Source organism: Gadus macrocephalus, chromosome 7 (assembly GCF_031168955.1).
Source record: "Gadus macrocephalus chromosome 7, ASM3116895v1".
NCBI classification, from domain to species: Eukaryota; Metazoa; Chordata; class Actinopteri; order Gadiformes; family Gadidae; genus Gadus; species Gadus macrocephalus.
The window spans coordinates 14,906,655-14,919,670 of record NC_082388.1 but is presented as its reverse complement, the minus strand read 5'-3'; the positions used below and the strand labels follow the sequence as shown (position 1 = coordinate 14,919,670).

The 13,016-nt window shown below is 45.5% G+C and overlaps 1 protein-coding gene and 1 long non-coding RNA gene across 6 annotated transcripts in view; both read left to right on the top strand.

Annotated features, from left to right (window-relative positions):
• The window catches only part of fnip1 (folliculin interacting protein 1), a 37,742-nt gene that overhangs the window by 10,376 nt on the left and 14,350 nt on the right, over positions 1-13,016 (top strand). For 3 of the 5 annotated variants that reach the window (XM_060056822.1, XM_060056821.1, XM_060056824.1), the window contains exons 2-11: positions 1,550-1,679; positions 3,400-3,549; positions 4,115-4,215; positions 4,841-4,915; positions 5,300-5,382; positions 6,367-6,450; positions 9,562-9,633; positions 10,420-10,555; positions 10,793-10,994; positions 11,407-11,492. In XM_060056822.1, the coding sequence (XP_059912805.1) occupies positions 1,550-1,679; positions 3,400-3,549; positions 4,115-4,215; positions 4,841-4,915; positions 5,300-5,382; positions 6,367-6,450; positions 9,562-9,633; positions 10,420-10,555; positions 10,793-10,994; positions 11,407-11,492 (1,119 nt within the window). The remainder of the gene's footprint in view (positions 1-1,549; positions 1,680-3,399; positions 3,550-4,114; positions 4,216-4,840; positions 4,916-5,299; positions 5,383-6,366; positions 6,451-9,561; positions 9,634-10,419; positions 10,556-10,792; positions 10,995-11,406; positions 11,493-13,016) is intronic. The other 2 variants (XM_060056825.1, XM_060056823.1) reach the window with 2 other exon arrangements.
• Positions 6,457-8,115, top strand: LOC132461610 (uncharacterized). The gene is made up of 2 exons (XR_009526642.1): positions 6,457-7,248; positions 7,295-8,115. It is a non-coding gene; the product is annotated as an uncharacterized LOC132461610 (long non-coding RNA).

Below are 13,016 nucleotides of genomic sequence, written 5' to 3'. Positions count from 1 at the left end.
TCTTAGCGGGGGCATCTGCATGGATTTTTTTTGGACCCCTTTCGTATGGTGCAACACTGACAAAGACGTCCAAAATAGCTTTTTGCTTTGGCTTTGCATGGCATTCAGATTTGGCTTTGCACTCGTTATACTGAGCAAAAACAAAAAATGGTTATCAATACATTTGTCCTGTTTCCTTTTGTTGTGGCAACAATTGCAAGCCACTCCCAACAAATACCTGGTTTCGGAAGTTGTTCTTTGGAATTAAATCTTTATTGCTGTCTCATTTTTAAGTTATTTTGGTTGTCTGATCCTAAACTGATCAACATGATCGGTGATTGGTGGTCGGGTCAATCAAAACCCTCATTGTTTAACATGAATTGGCTAAACAAATGACCACTGTAGCACATTTAAACACAATTCAAATTGTGCATTTTCCATTTTTTTCCATTGGTCATTCTGACCGGGGACATTTAGAATTTTCGGTTCTCCTCATTTTTTTCCGGTCAATGACCGGTAATAATAACCGGACAACGGAAACTCTGCTATAAACCGGCCTAACTTTCACCGTCAACACCGAACCCCTCCTTCTTCGCACAGCTGTCAACATCCGGAACATTCGCTAGTTAGATTTTCTCAAACAGAAGTATCAAAATAAGATCTTAGTAAGTACGGGTCGGGTAGCAAAGAACTAACGTTAGCCAAGTGCGGGCTCCATGATTGCTAAATCTAATGCCAGAGGTAAAATTGCCATTAAGGAAGGAAAGCATAGTATACCTTGCGACTGTGCTTCGCAGTATGCCTTGCAAAACCCAGTATGCCTTTCGAAACACCTCGTGATTGGTCGATGAAACGCTACCAGGAACGCCTAAAGGGCGTTCTTGTGTCATGACGGAAACGCCCAAGCCTGCATTTGGACCCTTCTTTCTGTCTACAGTCAAAAAAGGAACATGAGGTATCCCAATATGCCAAAGGGCACTATATAATATATTGCGTTTATTTTATACTTTTTATTTAGAAATAGTCTCTGCTGTGTGTCTTTGCATGAATTCGGTCCGTTTTTCTGCGCTAACCCGATGGACGGATGGAGGGTGGTACAGTGGTTTAAAAGTGGGAGCAATGGTCTCATTAGAGCCCCTGTGTATCTCTGAAGTTAGGCGTTGGAGTGGCCCATGGTAGCCCCTTGTTGTCACTTAAAAATGACAAGCCAGTTACAGCAGTTTGTTTCGAGCATCAATCCCTTTGTCTGTGCGTCTATGTGTGTACACCGGGTTTGGTTTCAGCACGGTTGCTGGGATCGAATTAGACAGTGGTTTCTGAGAGTCGAACGCCTCTTACTCAGGATTTTAATACCAGTGACTGAACAACAGCGAGCCTCTGACATTCTGGAGGTGTAAGCATCAACAGACCACAAAGACGTAGATAAATACACTTGCATTCAAGGAATATATATCTTCAATGGCATACAGAGTTTGTCACCGAAATGTGCGCTTTTCAGTGCCGAGCTGTACATAAAGTCGATGTTTTGCTAAAATGCGACTTAAACCATGCCTTTTCTCTGTCCATGTAGCTGGCCAATCACCCAGCTGGAGCCCAGCCAGATCCGGCTGATCGTGTACCAGGACTGCGAGCGACGCGGCCGCAATGTCCTCTTCGACTCCAGCACAAAGAAGCGGGGCGCGGAGGAGACCCCCGTCACGGTGAGAGCTCACTGCATGGATGACCTTCTCTTGCATCAGGCCCATTTGGAATAGGGCTTTAGGTTTCGTGGAGTAAATGCAAAATGTCCCATAAGCACCGGGACCATTAAAGAAGGTTTAGGTCCAGATGGCAGAGGCAGGGCTTTGGGTGCGGTAGCCTGTTTCTGTTTTATGCTGTGAAATGGCGTTGTGTGTTTTAGACCTATTGATTTAATGCTATTCAGCTATAGCACCACGGGGTTGTAGCCGCTGGATCTGGTCTACTGTCGGTCAGAGTGGAGATGGTATCTGTCACAAAGACACTCACTGATGGCGTTCCCCTTTGGCTTTCCCCTTTCTCACTGAGATCAGTTAATAGAACATAGTCTCTGTATTGGTTTCGGAAGGCAGTTAGGATAGTGAGAGGAAAGAGTTGTTTCTCAGAAGAAAACACTCACTTATTGAAGCTTCAGATGTTTGAAGTAGTAAATGCACGCACACACTCACTTAACTCAAACCAAACCAGTTATACTAGTAATAGTTTTTAAAACTATTGTTAATAACTGTTATTTTTCAATCATACTTGTAAGCGCTGCTTTAGTGCTACTTTAGTACGTGTGTGTGTGTGTGTGTGTGTGTGTGTGTGTGTGTGTGTGTGTGTGTGTGTGTGTGTGTGTGTGTGTGTGTGTGTGTGTGTGTGTGTGTGTGTGTGTGTGTGTGTGTGTGTGTGTTCAGAGGGTGTGTTTCTCACAGATGGGAGGAACTGTTTATTTGGTTTTGCTTATCAGCAGCATTAATGGCCTCAGCTGACATAAGATGTGGAAGCAGCATTCTTCTGCTCTCACATGACGTCCCCTTCACTCACTCTCTCCTTCTCTTTATGTCACTATGACCTGACTGTCTCACCCCTGTGTGTATATTAGCTTCTATGTAGTGTCTCTCTCTAACCCTAACACTATGAACACCAACACACATGTCGACTGCTTACTCATTTTATAAGAATCAGACTCTGTTTTCTCTGCGGTTTGCTCAAACTCCCCTGGGCTTGACCCAGTGGATCACTTGTGTGTGTGTGTGTCTGTGTGTGTGTGTGTGTGTGTGTGTGTGTGGCCTGTTGTGTGTCTATCTGTGCCAGGGACGTTGACATTTTTTGAGAGAGAAAGACTTTGGGAAACGAGAGGGCGACAATACAGCGGAGAAAGGGAGGGGGAGAGGCCTGTGGGAGGGAGGGAGAGAGGGAGGGATTGCAGTGTTGCTCGGTCACGAGTTCCAGGGAGGTCACATGATGGGACAGTCACATGCTCCTGGACTTTTTCTGTCTACATGTTTAACAGCAGAGCCTGCTGCAGTGCCACACACACATGCATGCACGCACACTTTTACTGGAAGTTTTTCGGACAAATAAACAGATGCATGTTTTAAAGTATAACTGGGTTTGGTCAGAATAATATCCCTAGTTTGGTGATCAATTATTCAAGATTTGTGCAAACATGTGCAACAAACCGCGTGAATAATTGTTTGTTTGTTTGTGCACTTTACAAACTAATACATGAGTCTCATCCAGGCCTGAAAGTATTTGTGACGGTGGTGTATGGCTTTGCAGATCTGATGGTTAGACAAGACCATCAGTCGCCTGCTTACTTTTAATCGCACCGAAGACACTGTGGTTCAATTTGTTGCTCAACGTGTTTCACAACAGGATTGCATTGTGTGTGTGTGTGTGTGTCTGTTTATTCTACAGCGGATGTGTAGCGAGGGCCAGGCCAAGATGTTTGGAAAGTGCTGCCAGCTGCATCCTACAGGGGGCAGCAGCAGTTCCCTGGATAGCTCCTCCTCCTCCTCCTGTGCCTCAGAGAACCGTGACAGCAAGGAGCCGGGCCTCCGCTTCCAGGTCACACACGCATTGCACACGCCCCTCACTTAGGGTGCGCACACATGTAGTGTGGTGTGCGGACAAGCACGTAGAGACGGTGATCCCTTATCAGACATAATAAAGCTAGAGCGCACGCAGGTCGACTGACATCACATGTCCCTTCCTTTGAAAACATCACAGGATAGATAGAGTAAACTGGCTTCACATACATGGTGGTCACATACGTCATACAAGCAATACAGTGAAATGAAAAGTGGCAGAGCCTGCAGACATTGTGCAACATTCAAATGCTAAATATTTAAATAAGGTGACAAATAGAATAAAAATAAGAAATAAAAAACAAATTTCAACAATTTCAGCCCTATATAAAATAACAAATCGAACAGTTTAGAAATAAAAAATGTGCAAAAAACAATAAAATATAGGTATTCCGTTCAGTAAAAGGAATAATAAGAATTAAATTGAGGTAGTCTCTTATATCTATGTGTCTGCGGGTGTGCATGAGTTGGACAGCATCCAATCCAACTACGTCATTCTACTGTTGTTCTTCGCATGACATCCTCCTCCTCTCCTCCACCAGCAGGCCTCGAGATGCTCGTCTGACGTGGTCATGCTCGGGGAGATGATGTTTGGCTCGGTGGCCATGAGCTACAAAGGCTCCACGCTGAAGATCCACCAGATCAGGTCAGCCCCCCATCCCTCTGCAGATGCTCACGTGCCCCTTGGTCTGGTCTACACAGGCATTTTGAAGCTCTCTTCAAATTACAAATTCAAGGTGTCGGTATATGATTTACTTGATCTGGATTGAAGGTTCTGGTCTAGACATACTTTGCAGTGGTTGCGTTTACACGTAACATGCTTAATCTACAATATATAACGCCTGTTTATTTAAATGCAAAGTTATTTAAAACCTCACCATTCCCTATCCTTCCTCTAGCTATTGTGTCATTGAACATGATTCTGATCTTCATCACTACGCCACTGTGTCAGCGCCCATTGCCTGACATTGTGTGACCCTGATACCAACCTGTATGTGTCTGCGCATATCAAGCTGTGATCTTGCCTGAACTGACCCTACGTCTAAACAGGCTGAGAGAGTTCTTAGCGTGTCTTAGCGCGATCACTCTTTTATTGTTTTATCTAGCAGCAATCTAGATGGATCGGGCCAATCTAAATGGGATTAGAATCTAGATATTTTCCTTTTGTGGGACCAGTTGTCTTTTTGTTTTGGTTGTTCTGTTAAATATAATTTGAAACACACTCGCGCCAAGCTGATGTTGGCCCTTTTCTTGTTCTCTAATAAAAACAGGTCCCCTCCTCAGCTCATGTTGAGTAAGGTCTTCACGGCAAGGACCGGAGGTAGTGTGTCTGGAAGCCTAAACATGTAAGCTCACACACACACACACTGCCCAGGTACACTACACCTCATTCATAACTGCATTCTTGTATATATCTGTATTTGTCTCTCTGACCCTGCCGATGTTTGGATAACATTTTTCAAACGGTCATGAGTATGTGTTTGTCATGAGTTAGTGTTTGTCATGAGTTAGTGTTTGTCATGTGGTCATGAGTTAGTGTTTGTCATGAGTTTGTGTTTGGTCATATGGTCATGAGCTTGGTTTTGTCATATGGTCACGTTGTTGTATTCAGTTCCGCCTTTTTTTTTTTATTGAATGACATTTTTTCTGTGTCAGCAAATATGTGTTTTGATCTTTTTCTTTCTTGCGTTCTCGTCCTATCACGCTCTGTTTCCCTCTCTTTCTGACAGGTTACAAGACAGCCTGGAGTTCATTGGAGGGGACCCCAACACCCTGCGGCCCGATCCCAACAACAGCCTCCTGGGGAATATAGGTAACTATGACAACCCAAGTACCCAGACCAACGGCCGTTCAGAGCAGATCCAATGCTTTTCATTTAGTGGATATTAACCAAAGATTCATTTAGAATGTATTTTTTGCAGTCTTTTGTCTTAAGTTTATTTAGATGAATTGTGACAAATATCAGTGGGACAAAAATCTCTATCAGTGTTTCTTTCATTAACTCAAACCAAAATATTAAACAGTTTTAGCCTCCTTATAGACTTATTATCCAGAACAAGGTCTTTACAATTCAACCCCTCGCATGGTTAAAATGGTTTCTCTTCTCTTTTTGTCTAGTAACTTAATTCAGTTCACATGGATAGCTGAAAGAGAGCACTTTGAAATGGAGGATGGAGACCGACTCTGTTTGAGAGAGACTCTAGCTTCGTCCTGTAAATGCATATAATGCAAATCAGCCCCCCTAACAAAACTTATGAGCAACAGTGGTGTCTTAAACGTACACCCCCTGGTGTTTTACGTTCTACTGGTGGGACTGACTCCCAGTTCCTACATTCATAATACTGCAAATACAAGGGCTTCCATCTGTGGGCCATATAGGCATAGTCTCCATCGTGTTACCTCATTCCAAGATATATAGTGACTTCACAGACATCTGTTTACATGAGAATCTTCGAGATTGCTACTTGAAGCAAATTTTTGTAATAAATACAAGTTTTCAAGTTTAACTTTTTCCTTTCCTCTTAGTGTCTCTATTCTTGGATTTTTTTTTTTAACGAGGACTATTTTTCTGATTTCCAGAAAGATCTATGAAGCCGCTTCATGTATTTCAGAAACTCCATACAAAATGATATTCCAATAACTAATAGTTGCGCTCCCAACATTGCCTGTTTCTGTCTGCTTCACTAACTGAAGTTAATGTCTTTTGATGTGTGTCTCCCTCCTTCCCTCCCTCCCTCCCTCCCTCCCTCTTTCCCTCCCACCCTTTCCTGTGCTATGTTGTCATCCTGCTGCGCAGGACTCTCTCAGCTCTGCAGTCCTCGTCGGGCCTACTCTGAGCAAGGCCCCCTGCGGCTCATCAAGAGCGCGTCTTTCTTTTCAGGTCGGCCCCTGGCCCGCGTGTGTGCAGGGCGGTGCAGAGGCAGCATGTGCCTGTAGCGCTCTCTAGATATAGGAGCACGTGGCTTGTGTGGTAGTAGTAGTGATTGCAGTAGGAGGTGGTGCCGGTGGTGGTGTTTTGTATGATGGTTCTTGACAGACTGCACGGCTGCTGCTCGGTGGGTGAGATAATAGTTGCACATCCAATTAATATGATTCTCATTTATGTGCTATTTATTAATCAATGATTTATACTTCTTGTTGGCTAATTGCTGTTGGCTCACTGCACTACGGTTGGGTTCTAGCCACGTTATAAGGTGTTGAGACATTTGATGAGTAGTATATTCAATGATCCTTGGCGATAATTGGCTAAGCTAACATGCAACTGCTATCTCACCTCAATCTGAAACTATTAGAAACTGCATGCATAAGGAATGATGGTAGAGTGCTTAATGGTGCACGCGGCAGTAGTTTTATTTTCTGATCTTCCCCAATCTGCTATCCCTCAACATTGTTGTATTATTTTGTTCCGGTCACACTCAATTACTGTTTCCTCATATGCATGCATGAGACATGACTGAAATGCACACTTAACCATTTGTCAAACACATTTTTAAAGAACACAAATCAAAGGCGTGAAAGTTCTTCTCAAGCCTTATCAAGGCGGGCTGGTCCAAGGCGGGGCCATATCAAGGCAGGGTGGTTCAAGGTGGGGTGGTTCAAGGCGGGGCCTTATCAAGGCGGGCTGGTCCAAGGCGGGTCCTTATCAAGGTAGGGTGGTTCAAGGTGGGGCCTTATCAAGGTGGGCTGGTCCAAGGCGGGTCCTTATCAAGGTAGGGTGGTTCAAGGTGGGGTGGTTCAAGGCGGGGCCTTATCAAGGCGGGCTGGTCCAAGGCGGGTCCTTATCAAGGCAGGGTGGGTCAAGGCAGGGTGATTAAAGGCAAGGTGGTTTAAGGCGGGGCCTTTTCAAGGCGGGGCTGTACAAGGCAGGGCGCGTCAAGGCGGGGGTGTTCAAGGCGGAAGGTTCAAGGTGGAAGGTTCGAGGCAGGTTGGTTCAAGGCGGGGCTGTTGCATGTTTATTCCCCCTCGCCTTCCGTATAAAACGTTGAAGCTCTGAATTTGAGGGCATTTTTGTTCCGCCTTTAAGTGAGCAGCAGGCTTATCCGAATTGAGAGTTAAAGGAGTGAACCAGCATGGTGGGGTGGGGGGGGGACATTCTGATGACGTGTTGTATGTATGACCTGCCACTGGGAAATTGAACTGAAGAACCCAGAGACTAGTGAACGACTGTCCACAGTGTCTTAGGTCTGCCGCGCACCTTTCTGCCTGCAACCGCACACTGCTTTTCTCCAAGTTCTCCATCCACGGGTTTCTGATTGCAGAAACACGTTGCTCGCACGTTGCTTCCGCCATTGTTGCATCGCACATCAACATATTGTACATGATGCACAGCGACTTTGCTTGCTTTTTGAAGTGTGGTATGAATGTGCATTGCTAGCACTTGCACCTCACCACTCGGTTCACACTCGATGTTCACAGTCTGTCCTGTTGTTTAGAGGTAATGTCGTTAAACGTCACGCCTCTGATTCTGGAGGAAAAAAAACAGAACAATGAAGGACCTTCTTTATGGCAGTTGCTGGATCTTTGTGTAAGGGACTGCTCCACATAATTAGGTTGGGAACGAGACAAATCTGTGAGCGCATGTGATATTTGCTCTGGAGTATGCGTCCGCCCCGCTATCGTTCAGACAGATTTCCAGCTGACCTTGCCAAGGGTCGGGCCGATCAAAACCGTTTATCCAATATGGGGCGGATTTAATATGATGACTGGTCAAAGTAGTGCCCTATCGGAGCACTAGATGGCTTCTGCTGATGTGCCACACATTTCGTTGCTCTGATTGGCCCAGAAGCATTTTGGTCTCCGCCTGTTGATAACGCCCCTTGGAAATTGAAATTGAACTCGGAGGTTCCAGACTAATACGCATTTGCGAATTGGTCTGGTGATGTCAGGCTACCACAAAATATCATGTCATCACAGCACATTCTGTTACTTGTTGTTTTCACATCCAATTGACTCCTTCTTATGACTGCCTCTCATTTGCCGTCAAATTGAACTTGAATAATATGTCCCTGAGGATGCTAGGAGTGTGGCAATTTATACATATGTAGTGTCTGGATTTGGCAACAGCTTTCTCTAAACTTATTTTAAATTGCAACCAGGAAAAACTTGTTTCATCCATTTCGATTTTTTTTGGTTTAGCAGTCCACTACTAGAACCATGTGAATGAGTCCAATATCGGTCTCATATACCCCCTGCACAGTCTCCTCCTTCTTGGATAATGCTGGGTTGACCACACCACCTTGTGTGTTGGAGGAAACATGATAATGGACCATGTACTCAATTACACAGGTGCTAATCCCTGTTGTTTAGCCCAGTAATGTTGATTTATTAATGATTTCTGTGAACAGTAGTGCTTTCATTTGACCTGTTATTTCCTTAACAAGAAGTAACGAGTAGATGACAAAAGACTAACGACACTGAGATTGGCACCACAAGATACACGCGTGCAAAGCCATCGGCAGCAGAATTGTCTTTGCTTGTGTTTTTTCTGCACTGCCTGTTGTCCTGTTAATTGTATCTATTAACTCTGGCCTCGCTAACAACATGAGACACTCTTGAGTCTCCCCTGTCCACACCTGCGGGTTGTATGGACCTGTGTATTGCCTCCGAAGGAAACTTCAACAGCAATGTTCACACACACTTTCTAATTTTGTTTTACCTCAGCTTTTGTATTTCAATCAAGCATTCAACATCAGGCAACTGCTGTTATGTTAGCTCATTGTTGGGAACGTAGACTACTGTCGTGTCTATTTCAGATGCATGGTACACAAAAGTTGCCCTCCCACACCATGCTGTTCATAGTGATCACATTGCTTTGTTTCCAAAATGTATTTTTTCTCTTTCTCTATCACCACCCTCTTTCTCTCCATCTCCTCCTACTACTTCTTCCTTCCTTATCCCCTTCTCCGCACCTCATCATTATACCTGCATTTGTTTCTCTTTTTTCACTCATCCACTCACTCACATGAATATGTATCGTGTGGTGTTGCTACAGGTCACAGTAACCCCATGGACATGCCCGGCCGCGGGATGTACGACGAGCGGGACAGTGGCATCGCCAGGTCAGGTAGGTGACCATCAATCGTACATGAACACACCCAGCAGGGAGGTGTGTGTGTGTGTGTGTGTGTGTGTGTGTGTGTGTGTGTGTGTGTGTGTGTGTGTGTGTGTGTGTGTGTGTGTGTGTGTGTGTGTGTGTGTGTGTGTGTGTGTGTGTGTGTGTGTGTGTGTGTGTGTGTGTGTGTGTGTCCAGCCTCATCAACAACACCAGCATCATGTGACGATTGTCCAGCAGGGGGATATCTGATCCCATTAGGCCATTTTTACTGGAATTACTTCCTCTCTTCGTTTGACATGTGTTCACCGTCGGTATGTTCCTTTCTCCAGTGATGTTTTCTTTTCCAAATGGATCCAAGCACTTGTTGGATCTGTTATGTTATGTTAATGTTTGGACTGATCACACCAGTCACGCCTGATTTGACTGTTCCTCTTCTCCTTTTCATTAATGTAAATAGACCGCATTTATATAGTGCTTTTCTAACCATTGGCCACCCAAATTGCAATATTGCCTCACACAGGCAAACAATATTGCCTCACATTCACCATTCACACACCGACGGCGGAGTCAACCATGCAAGGCGACAGCCAGCTGGTCGGGAGCAGTTAGTCGGGAGCAGTTAGGGTTAGGTGCCTTACTCAAGCACACCTCAGCACTCAGCTAGGAGGAGCTGGGGATTGAGCCAACCCGCTCTACCTCCTGAGCTACTGCCGCCCCAAATTAATGCGTCACTTCTTCTCACACGTGCGTCCCGCCCCTCTCACTCAAAATGTCTACCCTCCTCTCCTCCCCCAGCGTCTCTGAGCAGCCTGCTGATCACGCCGTTCCCCTCCCCGGGCTCCTCGCTCAGCAGCAGCTGTGCCTCCAGCTACCAGCGCCGCTGGCTGCGCAGCCAGACCACCAGCCTGGAGAACGGGGTCTTCCCCCGATGGTACGCACACGCACACAGACTGACTACACACAATGAGTCAAACACATGTCCTTATAGTATAGGAGTCTATATTATGGTTTTGCCTTTCCGCTGACTGCTGTATGTTTGTAATGGTCTTTGGGGGGCTGTCATAAGGACTTCATGAGAATGTCATCCTATGTAGTCTTTCCGTCTGGTTGAAATAAAAAATGGACCTTATTGATAAGTTGGTTTATGGGATGCATCACTTCTCTGCAGGTCGGTGGACGAGAGTTTCAACATGTCCGACGACAGCGGCGGGCCCGGATTGGGCGTGGCCCGCAAGAAGAAGATCGCCATCGGGGTCATCTTCCTGCTGTCCCCTGACCCTGAGGAGAACAGGCGCTTCCAGGACTTCTTCTTCTCCCACTTCCCGCTCTTCGAGAGCCACATGAACAAACTCAAGAGTGCCATTGAACAGGTAGAGAATAGGGCTCAAGTGTGTAAATATTCATAAATGGTTGTCTCTCTAAGCATGTCGTAGAGAACTATACACGACAGCTTTAATTTGATCCTCTTATTATGTTTGTGATAGGATTTTTCTCTTAACACATGTTCTTCTATTTCCAAATATACATTCTTCCATGCAATCACTACACCCAATCACAGCCCTGAAAGGTGTAATTAACCTTTCTCTACCAATTTGCCTGTCAGCAAAGTCCATTTAGTGCTCGGTTATGAATAGATCAGACATGAATATTGCAGTTGGAATCTAGAGGAGAAGGTGTCGGACAGATTAAGTAGTCAATAGTCTGCTGTTTAAATTCCTGGGCTCCGGCTTCATTCAGACCCTGGGCTGCTTCCAAATCGTCTTATGTTTTGTGTCCCCCCAGGCCATGAAGATGAGCCGGAGGTCCGCTGACGTGAACCAGAGGGCCCTGGCTTACAGCCGCATGGTGGACGGCCTCAACGAGTTCAGGTGAGGCCCGCTGCGGTCACCAATGGCAGCCTGCTGTTTGAGTAGACGCCATGAAGCCCGCGACATGAGTGTCGCTTGACATACCCGTCATCTGAGATCGTGCACATACACAACAGCCTTTTTCCATACACATGTGCTGGGTTGGCTTGATTGGTTTTGACTCGCTGCAGCTGCCCATCCCAGCCGGGATTTGCGTCTCCCATTACGTCAGGGTCACCCCCCGGGAGTGGATTCTTCAACTGGGTCAAATACACTATAAAACAGACTTGTTTTTGTTCGTCTTACATGTAATGCCTGCAACATTACATTTTGTTTTGAACTGAACTGTTGTCTTATATTTATTTTTTTGTTCTTCAGTTTTGTTCTTGTTTGTTGTAGAATGTGCATTTTTTTTTTGGAATTAGATTTGTTTTGCTTCAGACAAATGGAGCGCACACAATAATAACTTGGACGATGGATTACGATGGACGTGCAATATACCCCCGTGGTTGCTGGCCCGACTCGAGATTTTCTTTGACAACAACCATTCCTTGTGGCACATTAGCTATTTGAGATGGACAGGGTTAAAGTCCTCGAAATGGAACGTCACCTTACCTCCCCTGACCCAGCAAGAGTCAGCGAGGAGTCACATGCTGATACCTCCCAAGGTATCCGGTTGGGTTGAAAGGCCACCGTCATATTTATGTCCCGTGTCCGCACGTCACAAAAACCCGGGGATACATTTCCGTTGGAGGCGGTGGCAGGAATGGATCTCTGGCTAAGTGCACCGCTCGTTCTCAAAGTCGCTAGGCTGTTGTAGATCTTTGAACCCCTTGCAGATCTGATTCTGTTTACAGACTGCCCAAGTCCCCATGGGACCTTGTTTCGGAAGACGTATGTTTTGTAGTCAACGGCGAGAGAGCAATATGTTTTCAACCCGTTTGAATCGTGGCATGAATTACATCTAATCTTTTTGTCATTAAAATATCATTAAGCAAGTCAGGAAGGTCGCAGTCCACCCGAAGGGGAGGGACTTTAAGCCCATACTGTCCGCGTTCAGAGGCCATGGACGGCAGCAGTTGTGTGGTGGTCGCGCAGACATGGTTCCATAGACCTGGGAATCTAGAGAATAAGACCCGCCTCCGAGGCTCCTGGTTCCATCGGTCAAATGTCAATGGGAAATAACATGGGGTTTTTGAATGATCGTACATAACAAACTCTTTAGGTGGCGAAGACGTAAAAGCTGCTCACGTTTTGTTATGTACGATAATTGCTGCCATGGAGGGCCCTCGGTGCTCTGGCCTCCAACCCATTCCAGTTTCCCATCCTGAATCTATGCCAGTTGGTGGAGGTAATACCCCAATAACATTGTTGGGCAATGCCATAAAGATTTAGAAGAAGCATGCGCATTAGGAAAGAAAATGGCATTTGTTGAGGGTATTTCTTTCACAACTTCTAACCTTTTGGCTTCTAATTTCTATACTTGCTCAATAACCGGTGAACAGTTTAGCTAGCAGCGACGAAAAGTGAGACGTTGTGGAGGTC